Genomic DNA, 17,515 nt, shown 5'->3' on the forward strand with positions numbered 1-17,515 from the left:
CCGAGATAGAAATGGAGAGGTCTATGAAGTGGAGGGAGGAGTCTGAGACGGTCCAGGTAAATTTGAGGTCGGGGTGGAAGGTGTTGGTAAAGTGGATGAACTGTTCAACCTCCTCGTGGGAGCACGAGGCAGCGCCGATACAGTCATCAATATAGCGGTGGAAAAGGTGGGGGGTGGTGCCAGTGTAGCTGCAGAAGATGGACTGTCCCACATATCCTACGAAGAGGCAGGCATAGCTGGGGCACATGCGGGTGCCCATGACTACTCCTTTGGTTTGGCGAAGTGGGAGGATTGGAAAGAGAAGTTGTTCAGGGTGAGAACCAGTTCAGTCAGTCAAAGAAGGGTGTCAGTGGAAGGGTACTGGTCGGTACGGCGGGAAAGGAAGAAGCGGAGGGCTTTGAGTCCTTCGTGATGGAGGATGGAGGTGTATAGGGACTGGATGTCCATGGTGAAGATAAGCCGTTAGGGACCGGGGAAGCGAAAACCATGGAGGAGGTGGATGGCGTGGGTGGTGTCCCGAACGTAGGTGGGGAGTTTTTGGACTAAGGGAGACAGGACCGTGTCGAGGTATGCAGAGATGAGATCGGTGGGGCAGGAGCAGGATGAGACAATGTGACCATAATAAACCAAACTTAAAACTCAAAGATTAAGTGCCATGAAATTAAGTGTAAAATGGCAGCATAAATGGACGAATGTCCACCTTTCCCATTTCCCACAACTAGATGCCTGGCTAAACTGACATTATCAATTCATGCCAATAATGATTTTTTTTCGCACACAGGTCCATGTCTACTTGGATTGGGTCAAACGCAATATGTGTTCAATGTGTCTGTGCAGGATCTGAACTTAGATAGAAGAGCATTGGTCTATTGCAATATACCACCTAGCCTATTTTTTGAAACTCTTAAATCAATAACTTAAAATTTTACCAGGAATATTTCAGCATTGTAATGAACATAAACACATTTTGTCTCAATAGGTACAACTGTGTGAAATGACCAATGGATCTGTTTCCATGCTGTATTACTTTATGACTCTATCCTATTCATTTGACTTCCTTCTTCATGCAGGGAGCACTAAATGCCAGCAGGGGTAGCCACTGGGACATTTGTGTTGCATGTTGTTCAATACTGCCATCAGCTGGCCTCTTTGTTCCTGCACACAGGCTGACAACGCATTTAGTTTGAACTTGAGCCAGTCTCAATATGGGGGCAAAAGTCCTGTGAAAAGGATCCTGAAGATTACGCAGAGCAGAGGTGAGCAGCTCATTCCATACACGTACCACCCTCTGTGTGAAAAAGTTGCCCCTTAGGTCTCTTTTATATCTTTCCCCTCTCACCCTAAACCTATGCCCTCTAGTTCTGGACTCCCCGACCCCAGGCATATGACAGTATTTATATGGCAAATCTATCTCTGTTTCTGATCACAATCCCAAAGATGTTACAAATAATTGCAAATGCCTGAGATTGGCTTTAGGTAAAGACACTGAAAATTTCAGCATGTTCATTACCATGCTGAAATATTCCTGGTAAAATTTTAAGTTATTGATTTAAGAGTTTCAAAGAAATAGGCTAGGTGGTATATTGGAATAGACCAATGCTCTTCTATCTAAGTTCAGATCCTGCACAGACACATTGAACACATATTGCGTTTGACCCAATCCAAGTAGACATGGACCTGTGTGCGAAAAAAACCCATTATTGGCATGAATTGATAATGTCAGTTTAGACAGGCATCTAGTTATGGGAAAGGTGGACATTCGTCCATTTGTGCTGCCATTTTACACTTAATTTCATGGCACTTAATCTTTGAGTTTTAAGTTTGGTTTATTATGGTCACATGTATTGAGATATAGTGGAGAGTGTTGTTTTGAGTGCCATACAGGCAAATTGTACTATACAAAGCGCATCAGGGCAGTAAAAAAGCGTAGAATACAGTGTTATAGTTGCAGAGAAGGGAGAGTGTGAGATCACCATTAATATGGAAGAGGTCCATGCAAAAGTCAATCAACAGCAGGGAAGAAGCTGCTTTTGAATCTGTTCATACATGTATTCAAAGTTTTATCTTTTACCAACAGAAGTGGGTGGGAGTGAGTATAACCAAGGCAGCAAGAAGTATAGATGAAGTCAATGGATGGAAGGCTAGTTTGCATGATGCACTGGGCCATGTCCTCCACTCTCTCTAGTTTCTTGCCGTCTTGGCAAGAGCAGTTGCCATACTATACTGTGGTGCATTCAGATAAGATGCTTTATGTGGCGCATGTATAAAAATTAGTAAGAGTTCTTGTAGACATGAGGTCTCCTTAGTCTCCTGAGGAAGTAGAGACGTGGATGCGCATGGCCCATATCCCTCCAAACCCTTCCTATTCATATACCCATCCAAATGCCTCTTAAATGTTGCAATTGTACCAGCCTCCGCCACATCCTCTGGCAGCTCATTCCATACACGTACCACCCTCTGTGTGAAAATGTTGCCCCTTAGGTCTCTTTTATATCTTTCCCCTCTCACCCTAAACCTATGCCCTCTAGTTCTGGACACCCCGACCCCAGGGAAAAGACTTGGTCTATTTATCCTATCCATGCCCCTCATAATTTTGTAAACCTCTATAAGGTCACCCCTCAGCCTCCAACACTCCAGGGAAAACAGCCCCAGCCTGTTCAGCCTCTCCCTGTAGCTCAGAATATTCAGAATCACATCAATAGATCTTTTGCTTTGTTTCTAACTACTCAGAATGTTCAAATATTAAATTATGTTTTTCCTTGTATTGCAATAATTGTCTTTGTTAAAGCCTTCATAGTGAAGAACATAAAATCTCTAAGTTATAGACAGGAATACTACTTCTTCACCATGAGATACTGTAAGTTTTTACCAAATGTTACTTTTTCCAAATTAAACTCTAGGTTAGATTGCAAAGGAAGCAAGTAATTAAGTAGGCTACCAAAAGATGAACCTAAGAAATAGGAATGAGATTAAGCCCTCAAGCCTGCTCCACCATTCAATAGTAACATGGTTGATCAGATATTCTTCATGTCATCTGTCCTGCATTTTTCCTACTGATTCCACAACTGATCAAAGAAATATACACAAGGACTTGCCCCCAGAGCTGTCTGTGGCAAGGAACTTCAAAGACACTCCACCCTCAAGAAATTCCCTGTCATCTCAGTCTTAAATTGGTGTCCCTTTATTCTGAGACCATGTTCTCTGGTCTTCGAATCTTCCATGAAGGGAAACAACCTCAACATTTACCCTGTCAAGGCCCTTAATCCTGTATGCTTCAATGAGTTCACCTCATTCTTCTAAACTCCAGTGAGTAGAGTCCTAACCTGTTTACTCTTTGCTAATATGATATCTTCATACCCAGGGATCAGACCTGGAATGCTGGACAACTACACTTCAGTGAAAAGCTCTCAACCTCAGGAGCGATAGAAATAGGAGCGTGTAAGTGTAGGAGACAATAAAATTAGGGGGATTGATGTAATTCCCTGAAGCCATAAATGAGAGTCCTGAAACCTGTACAATCTGCTTGGTGCCAGAGTTAAGAAAATATCCTTAGTGCTGGAGATGAATTGGAGTGGGGGTTGTCAAAGTCCATGTTGGTGCCAGTGACATTGAAGGGACTAGAAAAGAACCTGTTTAATCCAGTTGACCCTGTGCCAACTTGCTTGTGGTTTAGGCAGTAATCTTAAGATTACCTTTTTGATTCTGCCTTTTAATTTAGTCCCTAGCTGTGTTCATTCCCTCGGCAGAACCTCTTCCCTCCTCCAGATGTATGTTGATACCTTCATGGACCACAACAACTGGATCTTCACCCTCACTCCAAGTTAGTCTTCAACCCAGGTGAGATATCCTGAACTCAGGTACCAGGAAGGCAGCACAGCCTTTGGGACTCTCGGTCCTGGCCATAGGGAACACTGTCTATTCCTCTGACTATACTATCTCCAGTTACAAGTATAGATTCCCAACTCCTCCACAAACCCCCACCCCCTCAAAATAGCTCCCTGTACCACCGTGCTGTGGTCAGTTTAGTCATTCTCCCAATAGCCCCCATTGTCATCCACACGGAGCAAATATCTGTCAGACATGCTCAAAGGCTGAGGTTCCTTCAGCACTATCTCCCAGATGCCTCTACCTTCCTCACTCAGTCCCACATTCATTGTGCCACCCTCCTGTACTTGACCACTGATTGAATTCAAGGCAGTTAATCCAAGGGTTGGTGACTGCCTTCTGAAACAGTGTGCAGATAACTCTCTCCAACCCTGGTGTGTCATAGTGTTCAAAGCTCAGACTCCAGCACATCAACTCTGAGCCAGAGTTTCTCAAGCAATCAACACTTGCTACAGATGTGGTCACTGAATGGAGTCCACCAGCTCCCACATGTGTTACAACACATCCCTTTTAACTGCTTAATTCTTACTTTAGTTCTTAAAATTTCCACCTTTTTTTAGTTTGTAATCTGTAAATATTTCTCCTATTTAGCTTCAAACTGAAGATAACAGTCAAATTAGCAGCTTTACTAATCAATGTGGTTTTCCTGTGATATCACTCTTTTGTGCTGGGTCCCTGATCCTGGACTCAAGGTTATCCCATTAAAACAAAATCCTGACAAACAATGAGTCTAAAAAAGCCAAGCAAGAACCACTTGCCTTCTGCACCAAATTCCCATACTGCCTCTAAAGTGCCTGAACCATATACTCTGACAGACTGTGTCTCACTCCAGATGTGGTCTTTCCTTCTTGACCATGTGAAGTTTTCTGATCACATAGGCTTTCAATAGGCCCTCTCTGAGGTAGAGCTGACTCTCACCAGTAAAGCTTCAATGACTATTTACACCTATTGAGGCCCTATTCAGGGTTCAGATGATTGACTGATAACTATCCCCCAGTCAGCTACCTTATTAATCTAGTAACTAAATTTTAAACTCTTATAATGGAGAAAGGAAAATTTACCTTTATTTGTCAGAGTATTGAGTACAGGAGTTGGGAAGTCATGTTGCGGTTTACAGGATGTTGGTTAGAATATTGCATGCAATTCTGATGTCCTTCCTATTGGAGGGATGTTGTGAAACTTGAAAGGGTTCAGAAAAGATTTACAAAGATGTTGCCAGAGTTGGAGGATTTGAGCCATAGAGAGGGGCTGAATGGGCTGGGGCTGTTTTCCCTGGAGCACGGAGGCTGAGGGGTGACCTTTATAGAGGTTTATAAAATCATGAAGGGCATGGATAGGGTACGGGCAACTTTTTCACGCAAAGGATGGTGCGTGTATGGAATGGGCTGCTAGAGGAAGTGGTGGAGGCTGGTACAATTGCAACATTTGAAAGGCATCTGGATGGGTATATGAATAGGAAGGATTTGGAGGAATATGGTCCGGGTGCTGGCAGGGGGACTAGATTGGGTTAGGATATCTGGTCGGCATGGACGAGTTGGACCAAAGAGTCGGTTTCCGTGCTGTACATCTCTATGACTCTGTGACCAGTTCTGTTCCCACACTGCCTCCAAAGTCCCCAACTTATGTGCTCAGTCAGATTGCATCTCACTCCAGATGTGATTTCTCCCCCTCCCATCATGTGAAACTTACTAATATTTGGAATAGTTTTCGAAAAACAATGCTGTGGATGCATCAGGGATCAGGCTATTTTGGATCAATAAGGCAGGTATAATAAATGATCTGAGTACAGTATCCCTGAGGAAACATAATATGGTAAAATTTAGCATTCAGTTTGAGTGAGAAACTTGGGTCAGAAGCAACTGTGCTAAAATAAACAATGGAGGTATTTTCAAAAGGAGTGAAGACAGAGTTGACTGTAGTGGACAGGGAAAAGAGATAGTGAGGACTGCAGATGCTAGAGAAGTCAGAGTCGAGAAAGTGGCTCTGGAAATAGCACAGCAGGTCAGGCAGGATTTGAGGAGCAAGAGAATCTATGTTTCCAGATTAATACTTTGTCAGGGCCCTGCTGAAGGGTTAAGCCTGAAACATCAATTCTCTTGCTCCTCGGGTGCTGCCTGACCTCCTGTGCTTTTTCCTGTTCTACATTTTATCACCTCTGGATTGTGAAAGATTTAACAGGAAAGTCGATTAAGGAAAAATGGAAAATGTTTAAGAAATAGTTATTGGCTCACAGCAAAGATGTGTCTGTGAGGAAGGGGGCAAGATAACCATGGTTAACCAGGTTTATAATTAAATATCACCATATTTTATAATCAAATCCAATTGATATTTAGTATCAAATTTAAACTAACAAAAACATACAATGTAGTGAGGATTAATGTTAAGGCAGAAGATGCCAAAACTTCTAAAAACCAACCAAAGGTGACTAAATAATAATAAGGGTGGGAGGAGAAATCTTTGTGGTTAAATCATTAAGTATATAAAAAAACGAAAGTAAGAGTTTGTTTAATTGTATAAAATGGGAGTGAGAGGCCAAAGTGAACATAGGCCCCTTAGAGAATGAGGAGGAAATAGTAATGGGGAGCCAAGAAATGGCAGAGTAGTTGACTTAGACTTTGCATGATCTTCGTAGTAGGAATCCCTAATAGCAGTCCAAAAATGCTAAATAAAGGGCAAAAGTAAGGGAGAAAGGAAATGCAATACCTAAAACTAAAGACAAAATACTAGGGAAGTTAATGAGCCAAAGACCAGTAAGTCTCCTGGACCTGGTGCCGTGCATCCAAGGAAGTTAAAGGAAGTAGCTGCAGAGATAGTGGATCCACTCGTAATCTTCCAAGAATACTTATTGTTGCAAAAAGTCCCAGAAGGTGGAAAACTGCAAACTAAACACTCTCAATCAAAAAGTAAGGTAGACAACAAGAGGTAATGCCTGTAGGCCAGTTAGCTTAATATCTGTTACTGGAAAACATTAGAGTCTGTTATAAAGAATGTAATAGCAGACTATTTTAACTATATACCATAATCCAGCATTGTGAACATGACTTCATGAAGGAGAAATCCGATCTGATAAATCTCTTAGTATTCTTTGAAGACAGAGGAGAATCAGTAAAAGTAATATTGTTGGATTTCGAAATACATTTAATGAGGAACTGCACATGACACTTCTTAAAGAGATAAGAGCTATGGTGTTGGGTTATTACATTATTGTGGATAAATGATTGGTTAACCAATAAAAGAAAGAGGTTTGGATTAAGGAAGACATTTTAGGATGACACCTGTAACTGTGGAATGCCACAGGAATCCATGTTGGGCCACAATTATTTACAATGCGTGCCAATGACTTGGAGGAGGGAGGTGAATGTACTATGTCACCAAGTTGGCAGATGGCACAAGAAGAGGAAGGGAAGCGACTAGTGAGGATGACCGTGTCTACTGAGGGTGATAGACCGGTTAGGTGAGTGGGGAGAACTTGGCAAGTAGGACTTAGTGTGGGAAAATGAGTCTTGCACTTTGACAGGGAGAGTAGATGATTTGAATATTTTTAAACAGAGAAAAACTGCAAAAAGCTGAAGCACAGAGGGATTTGGAGTGTCCTTGTGCATAAATCACAAAAAGCCAACTTTCAAGTTCAGCAGGTAGTAGGGAAATAAATGGACTGTTGGCCTTTATTTCAAAGGGAATGGAGTATAAATATAGAGAAGGTTATGAACGCACCAGTTGGACCAGATCTAGAATATTGTGAACAGTTTTGACCACACTGAGACTGTAATTTCCTGTAAGGTTTTATGTGAACTTTACTTTCTGAAACTTTTAGTAAGGATTTGGCATCAGCAGACCAGAACAAAAATCACACAAGTACTGCACTGAAAACAAAAGAACAGCAACTCTCTACCTACGAGGAAAAACTTTTCGACTTGTGCGGAGGCCAGGATTTTGAGAGTGACCTGTATAAACTTCAGGATGACATCGAAAAGACATCAAAGCAAAGAGGTGAGGCTAGAATCTGACTCTGTGCACCCTTGTTGATTGGCTTTCTGCGTCAGAAGGAAATTGGGTGAATTTTCAGTAAACTACATTTTTTAGCAGACCGTTTATTTTGTTCTGACTGCCGCGCCACGATTTCTCACCAAACTGAATCTTTATTTCCCTCACTGCTTGCCCAACATCCATCCTTCGCATTTACACAGCAGCACCAAGGTCAGAAACTGTACTCAGTGTAATCTGACCATCCTTTATCCCTTCCTTTTCCACTTGGACACCTGGTGAGATGATTAAACCACCCAATCTTGTTCAGTGCTTCTCTTCTGCTCTTCACATTTTCAAGCTCACCTTATTTAGCTCCATTCATGCCTAACCAGTAGCAGCTAGATTATTTTGACCAGTAGCTCCACTCAGACTAACTTCTTGAGCACTCCCCTCTTCCCCTGCCCCCACCATCCTTGCACTAATGCACCTTTTTATTTATTTTTGTTCATTGATGGGAAGTGGACAATGTGAGGTAAGCCAACATTTATTGACCATTCATAATTGCCATTGAGAAAGTGGTGGTGAGCTGCTTTCTTGAGCTGTTGCAGTCCATTTGTTGCCGGTCTATTCCCATTTTCTTTTGAAGAAGAAGACCCACCTGTACATACAAATTCTATGCTGTGTTCCACATTTGTGGAGACATTTTGTTCAATGCTTGGCAGGCAGGAACACACAGCAAATGGAACTGGTTTAATTGTGCAAACTGGGCAGCATGGACAAGTTGGGCAGAAAGGCCTGTTCCCATGCTGGAGACCTTTAACACCCTTTAACACACAAATTTGTTTTGAGTTCATTCATGGGATGTGAGTTTTGCTGGCCAGCATTTTTTTGTCTGTCCCTAATTAGGTATAAACAATGACTGCAGATGCTGGAAACCAGATTCTGGATTAGTTGTGCTGGAAAAGCACAGCAGTTCAGACAGCATCCGAGGAGCAGTAAAATCAACGTTTCGGGCAAAAGCCCTTCATCAGGAATACATCAGGTATTCCTGATGAAGGGCTTTTGCCCGACATGTCGATTTTACTGCTCCTCGGATGCTGCCTGAACTGCTGTGCTTTTCCAGCACCACTAATCCAGAGTCTGTCCTTAATTGCCCAGAGGGTAGTTAAGTGTCAGCCATATTGCTGTGAGTCTGGAGCCCCACAGAGGCCAGACTAGGTAAGGATGGCAGATTCTCTCCTTCAAGGGCATCAATGAACCAGATGGGATTTTCAACCAATGGAACTGACTCTTAATACCAGATTTTTATTGAATTCATATTCCACAGTCTGCCGTGGCAGGATTTGAATACAGGTGCCCAGAACATTACTTGGGTCTCTAGATTACTAGTCCACCTTGCCGTCAGCTCCCCTCAAAGAAAGATAATTCTTGGAGGGCTGCAAATAAAGATTTGATTTTAAATGTATTTATAACATTATGAGTGTCAAGCTGTGCAAGGAGGCTTTGAGCGTTGGCCATGTCAACGTGCATTCTTTTCACTGCTAATCAAACGTGTCGCATGATGAGGGGAATTAACTTCTCTCTTGTTCGGCTGGTCTTCAGTCCACGCCCTACCTGAGAAAGCTAAACCCTGTTTTTTTTCCCCCTTTGCCTAATCTCTCCGTTTTCCCAGCTATGCTTTCTGGAGCGACGGCTGTCTACAGTCAATTTATTGGCCAGTTAACAGAGGAAACTGAACCCTGCTGTCCTGTCTGTCAGCGCGTTTTCCCCTCCGAGGCTGAGTTACAGGACATCATCAATGATCTACAGTCAAAACTGCGGCTTGTCCCGGATAAACTTAAATCAGCTGAGTCTGAGCTGAAGAAGAAAGAGAAACGTCGTGATGAGATGATGGGACTGAAACCAATCAGGTATGAAATAAACCAGACCTGTATTCACTGGTCTCCATTTCCATTTCTGACCTCCATGATTATTAATTTACTGGTTGCTTACTCGGTTCAACAATTAGAGTTTTTGTTTTTCTATCTAGATTTATTGCTCAGTCTGACAGACTAATTTTTGTTGTGTCTTAAATAGTGAAGTGACCCCTTGGAGTTTTTGTTCTGTAGGGAAACTGTTATTGAACTTAAGGAAAAGGATTTGCCAGAACTACGCAATAAACTCCAGAGCATCAATCGAGAGATTCAGCACCTGAAGAAGGAAATGGAGGAACAGGAGACTCTTCTTGCTGCCTTCCTGTCTGAGGAAGGCACTGCAAAAGCGTGTCTGCAAGATATATCGCTCATGGAGAGATACCAGGTAACTGTTTGCAAATTACTTTCACAAGCTCATTGAAACATTCTGTGGATTCCAAGTGGAGTCTGTGGGATGACAGCATTTCTCAAAAGTCTTGCTGGGACTGAAGCTTTCTGCATGTGTCGACTTGGTAGCATGTTGCTTCTCTTGCGTGATATTGAAAACCTCTGTTGTCAGAACTCTGAAGTCCTTTTGGTATTGGGCATTGTCTTTTGAAAGGTTGAGGTCCCCAGAGCTGTGAATATGGAGGAAGGTCACACAGACCAAGTCCAGCACGCAACCTACATCACTTCCATCTGCAGAGCAGGTCATGTGTATATGCCTTACATGGTATACAATTACAGCAATATAACTGGAAATGAGTGACTCTTTGAGGTTATGTTCTTTGACAGGAAGACTAGGGGAGCTGAATATTATTTAAATCGAGAAAGACCACAGAAAGGAGGGATTTGTGAGACCTTCTCCTTTGAATCTCAAAAAAAAGGCTTTCAGGTTCAGTGGGTTGTAGTCGATAAAGTGTGGTGCTGGAAAAAGCACAGCAGGTCAGGGCAGCATCTGAGGAGCAAGAGAGTCGACATTTTGGACATAACCCTTCAGTCCAGATGAAGGAATATGCCCAAAATGTCGACTCTCTTGCTCCTCAGATGCTGCCCTGACCTGCTGTGCTTTTTCCAGCACCACACCTTATCGACTCTGACTTTCTCCAGCACTTACAGTTCTATCTCTCAGTGGGTGGTAGGGAAGACGAGTGGAATGTTGACTTTTTTTTCAAAGGGAATGGAACATTAAAGTAGGAAGGTTTTGCTAAAACTGTACAAGATTTGACAGATCATAGTTAGAATACTGTGATCTATTTTATTCTCTTTAGCTGAGAAAAGATATACTGGCATTGAAGGTTCACTAGATGTAACACCATGTATGAAGAAATACTCTGATGAAGAGAGGTTGAGTAAGTTTGATCAATACCTGTATTGCAAGACACGTGCTCTGGAATTATATCACTCAGCTGAACTTCTGACCCATAATATGTCCACAGCTGACTAGGTCTTGATTTCTGAAATTGAGAAGAATGTGGGGCAGCCTTGTTGAAACATTCAAGATTCTTCTGAGACTTGAACTGGCAGATGCAGAGAGCTTCCTTCCCAATGTGACGGATTCCAGAGGTTGTAATCTCAGAATACATTTAAGACTGATGAAGAGGCATTTCTTCAGAAGGTTCTGAATTCTTTACTGCAGAGAGCAGTTGAGGCTGGGCCATTAAAACAGATTTTTAATCAGTAAAGGAATTGAGGATTATGGGGAAAAGGCAAGAAAGTGATATTGGAAATTATTGGATCAGCCATAATCTCATTGAATGGCAGAGTTGACTCTGGGCTGGATGGCTTGCTTCTACTACATTGTATAGTCTTATTTTCTACTCACTTAGCTCACAATTCCAGCATTCTTTCTCAGTATAACATTTATGTTTTGAACAAATGCTCCAAGCAATATCTAAATAGAGTTCAAAGGAAGCAGCTATTCATTTTTTGTTGGTGCAGTTTCACCCAGTTCTGGTGTCGAGTATTCTGCAAGTAATAGTTAATTATTTTAACAATTAAATCAGCAGCATTATTCATTCAGTGTGAATGATATCATGGTGCTGAGCACCCAGAAGTTGCAGAATCTGTAAGAACAGGTACTGTTGAAAGACATGATTTAGAGATGCTGGTGTTGAACTGGGGTGTACAAAGTTAAAAATCACACAACACTAGGTCAAAGTCCAACAGGTTTAATTGGAAGCACTAGCTTTTGGAGCACTGCTCCTTCATCAGAAATTGAATGAAACGGGCAATACATATATTGCAAGGCATGTGCTCTGGAATTACATCACTGAGCTGAATTTCTGACCCATAATATCTCCACAGCTGAGTAGGTCTTGATTTTTGAAATTCCTTCTCTCAACCTCCCTGTGTTCCACCTTGCCTCCTTGAATTCCATGAAAATTACTTGTTAACCCAGCCTTTGACCGCATCACCTGATGTCATCGTCTTTGATGTTTGTGTGATTACTGTGATGAGTGTTGATGTGGTGTTTTTTATATATTGGAGGCAAATCAAAGAAAATTGTATTGAGTTTGTAGCCATTTGGAGACCACAGTCTTATCCAGACACATATGTCAGTGATACCCGCTGATCTGCACACTCCTGATTTCGCATTGTAGCTCCTCTTGAATTATTGCTTTGTTACGACTCCCATTTATTATCAAATGAGCCGTGATCTCATTGAATGGCAGAGCAGGCTCAGTGGGCTGAATTTCCTACATCCTATGATCCTATGGTTATGATGTTTATATTGTCTTTACAATAATTGGTGTAAGTGAGTGGCCAGGTTAGATTCCCGTATTGTTTCGTCATTGTGTATTGTGGAACATTGCAGTTCTAGACATTGCACACACCCACTCTGAGATTGTCCACAGAACATCTTAGTGGGGAATTTTTGGCAAAATTTTTGGATCCAATCACCTGCCTGTCCCTTCAGGTGACATGTGATATGTAGCCCTGGCTGAATTCCTGCAAGAGATTACAGAGGGCTGCTGTCTCATTAGAGAGGGGTGACTGGGGGTCATCATGCCCCAGGCGAGGGGAGAGGTTGAGAAGGAGAATCCTTCATGGTGACCTCAGCCTGTGTGAGAATTGAACCCACACCTTTAATGTCCTTTTGTTTTGCAACCAGCTGTCCAGCCATCTGAGCTAACCAGTCTCCAAAGAGTAAAGAGGAGTGACTCTGTGGAATACAGTGCCTGCTGATGTAGTGATTATGGACTCCCTGCGTGTCATTGTGAAGGGGTTGGATAGGAAGGCTTATGTGAAGAGCACTCATCTAGTTCAGACTCGAGTGCATATTATCATTGGACTCTCGAATGATCCTCTCCTATAATTAGATTCTCCGCACACACCTAAACCAAAGATGTGCTCTTGAGAGTAATCAGCACCTGTGTATGCACTTGTGAAAATTCAAAGCAGAGCCTAGATTTTGTAACAATTCCATATTGTGCACTGTGGAAGTTCTGCCCCTTGGTTACTCATTGTGAAAAGCAATATGTATTATGCTGCTTTTCATTTGCAGAGATGTTTTGGCCCTGGAATAGATAACAAAAAATGTTTTCTTAATACTTTCTTAAAGAGGGATGTGCTGTGACATCCATCTTTTAAAAGTCAAATCTTAGACAAGAAGCAAGATTAGTTTGAATTCTTTTCCCCTTTTGCTGTGCATTCTTCCAGTTTCTGTTGCATTTTTAACATTTTGTAGAAACTGAGCCCAGTCAGTATCTGATGAATTGATGTAGTTAACTTCCAAAACATGACCACATGAGGGCACTACGTTGACACGCATCATTAAATTTGCCTGATCCGATGCCTTTATTTATGCTATCTCCTTTGTAACTTTGCTACCTTGCACAATTGTGCTCAGAAGATATTATAACAAAGTCCTCTCAATAAGCTCGTCACTTAAGCAGATTCTTTTTGAAAGATGTGGCTGGTTATGATAATTTGCGGGGAGATTGAAATTTGTGCCAGTATAATCTCCAGCTACTGTGTCAATGTTGTGTTCTTGAAGTGATCCTGACACCTGATTTTCTGACCTGTAAGCCAGGTTTTCTGAGGAGACCAAAGTGAAGGCCATTAATGTGTAGCTACGCATAATTCGCAACATTTCACAAATCACTGTACACAAAATGCGACAAATAATGAAAATCTAAGATAAGACCAAAAAAAAGATTTTGGAAAAATGCAGGTCAGGCAACATCTGTGGAGACAGAAACAGAGTTAATAGCCTGAATTTTCATGAAGGCAGGAGGACGGCAGAATTGTTTAAAAATGGCAGGTGGGTCGCTGATACCGTACCTGGGATCTCTGATTTTCAGTAGTGCCTTTTAGGGTGTATCCTGAGAATCTTGGCTGACATTCCAGAAATCCATTAGGCTGTTGAAACAACTGAGCTCCAAGAGAAATCTTGCTTAATTGACAGCTTTGGTTCTCTGATCTCTGCTGTCGATGCCGCAATGTCTATTAATACAAGGTTAAGAGATTTCACATGCTTGCAATTTCTGCCATTAATACTTTCAAAGGTCTGGATGATTAACACTTTTATTGTCCAGTAGTAATGGGGCATTTTACAGCACAGTGGAAAGTTAATTAATCTTTTTTGTTTTACACAATCTATTATCATTTAGGACAAATTAACCTTCAGTGGGCATGGAGATGGTGTGGTTTTATATAGCAGGGTATGGGGAGGAAAAAACTGAGCATAGTGATGGGTACAGGGGCATTTTGCAGCATGTGAGGCATCAGGACAGGGTGTAACCTGGCACTGGGGATGTGAGGAGCGAAGAGGTTCTGAGTGGATGGAGGGGTATAAGCAAGCATTAGGGGCATGAACATCCATGGGAAGGGATTGGGAGATATGGACTGGCACAGGCATATGCGGTAGCCTCAATAGGACATAGAGGTTTGAGGGGTAGAGGCCCACCATTGTCATTGTCATGCCCAATCAATGCTTCTAATTATTTCCCATTCCATTTCCTACTTTATCCATTTGAATTAGAAAATGCAAGAACAGTTGCTATGGAGCTCAATGTGAAATTTGAACTGGTGATGGTTGTTAAATTTCATAAAAGCAAGTTTGAAGAAGTTTCCTGGATGGATCAGTTGTGTGATGCCAGCTAGTACAGTCCTGGTGGTCGCTGGTTTGAAAGTCCTATAATGGTTTTCTGTTTCTTTCCTATCAAAAAAAGTAGCAGTTTGCCAGGTTTTCCACTCTGATCACTGGCAGTGACCCTTGAACTAACTTGCAGTTGGGGGCACTTTAGAAATATAGACAATAGGAGTTGGAATAGGCCATTCAGTCCCTTGAGCCTGCTCCACCAGCCATTCAAAATGATCATGACCGATCATCCAACACTGTGCCCTGTTCCACCTCCCCCCCCCATACTCTTTGAGCTTTTTAGCCTTAAGAACTGTATCTAGCTCTTCCTGAAAACAATGTTTGGTCTCAGCTGCTTTCTGTGGCAGAGAATTCCATGGGCTCACTACACTGAGTGAAGACATTTTTCTCATCTTAGTTTTTAATGCCTCATATCTCATAGCGCTTTGACTAACCATCTAGACTAAACACAGAAGAGAGTGCACTTGCGGAAATAAAGCCTTGCCAGTGTCTCTCTCACCCCTGATTTAGTGAGAGCCGTCACATATCAGGGTGTGGTGTTAACAAACAGTTTGAACTCAGCAAATGACTGACCAATGCCAAAACACCTTGATGTTACAAAAGGTTTTTCAAAAAAAAAGAATATGAAAAGTTTTTCTTTTCAGAGGGTCATAGGAGGTTAGGGTTTAGAGTCATACCGCACAGAAACAGACCCTTCAGTCCTACTCGTTCACGTCAACCAGACATCCCAATCTGACCTAGTCCCATTTACCCTTCCTATTCATATATTTTTCAGATGCCTTTTAAATGTTGTAATTGTACCAGCCTCCACCACTTGCTCTGGCAGCTTGTTCCATACATTCATCACTCTCTGTGTGAAGAAGTTACTTGAAAGCACAGAAGAATCCGATTCAAGAGTAATGGTCAAAATTAAATTGTATTTGAACCTGAAGGGAAAATAATGGCAGGGCTACAGAAAACAATGCAAGGGCGTGGAATGAGTTGGATTGCTCTTTCAAAATGTCAGAAAAGGCTCAATGGACCGAATGGTCTTGTGATGCATGATTTGTTTCCATTGTAATGGTCATCCATGGGTTTTTTTGTCAGATGGAATTGAAAGACGTTGAACGAAAGATTGCCCAGCAGGCTGCCAAGCTTCAGGGAATAGATGTGAACCGAACCATGCAGCAGGTCAACCAGGAGAAGCAAGAGATGCAACTTCAAGTGGAGACAGGTAAGAAAGAGCAAAGATAGTTATGAATGTGCAAATGTTTGCATTTCCACACGGGGGTCACATATCTGCCTTCGACTCTGATAGACAGCACCCTCCTTGTCATTTTCTGAACAAAGAGAAACCAAGTGCCCACTTACCCATGTTCAAAGGCATTTTTGTAAACCACCCTAAACATCCTATGGGCAGCACGGTGGCACAGTGGTTAGCATTGCTGCCTCACAGCGCCAGAGACCCGGGTTCAATTCCCACCGCAGGCGACTGACTGTGTGGAGTTTGCACATTCTCCCCGTGTCTGCATGGGTTTCCTCCGGGTGCTCCGGTTTCCTCCCACAGTCCAAAGATGTGCAGATCAGGTGAATTGGCCATGCTAAATTGCCCGTAGTGTTAGGTAAAGGGTAAATGTAGGGGGTATGGGTGGGTTGCGCTTCGGCGGGGCGGTGTGGACTTGTTGGGCCGAAGGGCCTGTTTCCACACTGTAAGTAATCTAATCTAATCTAATCAGCACCTTACAATGTGTAGCAATGCTGGATGAGTTTAACTGGCTAGATTAGATTAGATTTCCTACAGTATGGAAACAGGCCATTCAGCCCACACTGACCCTCCGAAGAGTAACAAACTCAGATCCATTTACCTACAATTACCCCTGACTAATGCACCTAATGCTATGGACAATATAGTGTGGCCAATTCAGCTAACCTGCACATCTTTGGACTGTGGGAGGAAACCCACGCAGACACTGGGAGAATGTGTAAACTCCACACAGACAGTCGCCCAAGGCTGAAATCGAACACGGGTCTCTGGCGCTGTGAGACAGCAGTGCTAATCACTGAGCCACCATGCCGCTCCAAGACTATGCACTCGCCAGTTCATAGCGTGGGTAAGCTTTTTGTTCGCCTAATTCACAAATAGGTCATTAGCTTGCAGAAATATGTGCAGTTGAATGGCAAAAGTTCTAATCCAGAAATGAGTCTATCGTGCAGGTTACGTAAGTAACCAACCACCTTGGCCCACTTACTTATTACGTTGGCTTACAGTATTGCAATCCTAAACAAAAGCAGTTGTGTGGCTGAGGTTTCAGATCACAAGGTTGGTAGGTTGGAATCTAAATTGGTGAATTGGCCATGCTAAATTGCCCGTTGTCTTAGGTAAGGGGTAAATGTAGGGGTATGGTGTGGGTTGCGCTTCGGCGGGGCGGTGTGGACTTGTTGGGCCGAAAGGCCTGTTTCCATACTGTAAGTAATCTCATCTAAATCCTGCCTATCATCATCATACAATGTTGGAGACAGGTCTTCACCATAGATAGCACAATTACTCTCTAGGCCAGCCCCAACTTCATGGGAAACCTCACTGAATTTAATTTATTGATTAATTGGTAACTGAGGGGGTCTTAGCCTTTGCCAAGCAAAATACCACAATTCCCACAAGTGGCAGGGTGAATCATACATTCCCTAA

General features: G+C 42.5%; 1 protein-coding gene across 6 annotated transcripts in view; it reads left to right on the forward strand.

The window, feature by feature from the left end:
• Nucleotides 1-17,515, forward strand: part of rad50 (RAD50 homolog, double strand break repair protein) — a 216,201-nt gene that overhangs the window by 76,910 nt on the left and 121,776 nt on the right. For all 6 annotated transcript variants that reach the window (XR_006313549.1, XM_043703202.1, XM_043703203.1 and 3 more), the window contains exons 13-16: nucleotides 7,700-7,875; nucleotides 9,524-9,761; nucleotides 9,960-10,149; nucleotides 15,937-16,063. Coding sequence is in view for 5 of the 6 variants with exons in the window: in XM_043703202.1 (XP_043559137.1) it covers nucleotides 7,700-7,875; nucleotides 9,524-9,761; nucleotides 9,960-10,149; nucleotides 15,937-16,063 (731 nt within the window). In the remaining variant the exon portion in view is untranslated. The remainder of the gene's footprint in view (nucleotides 1-7,699; nucleotides 7,876-9,523; nucleotides 9,762-9,959; nucleotides 10,150-15,936; nucleotides 16,064-17,515) is intronic.

The sequence above is a fragment of the Chiloscyllium plagiosum genome, chromosome 14 (assembly GCF_004010195.1).
Source record: "Chiloscyllium plagiosum isolate BGI_BamShark_2017 chromosome 14, ASM401019v2, whole genome shotgun sequence".
Taxonomy (NCBI): domain Eukaryota; kingdom Metazoa; phylum Chordata; class Chondrichthyes; order Orectolobiformes; family Hemiscylliidae; genus Chiloscyllium; species Chiloscyllium plagiosum.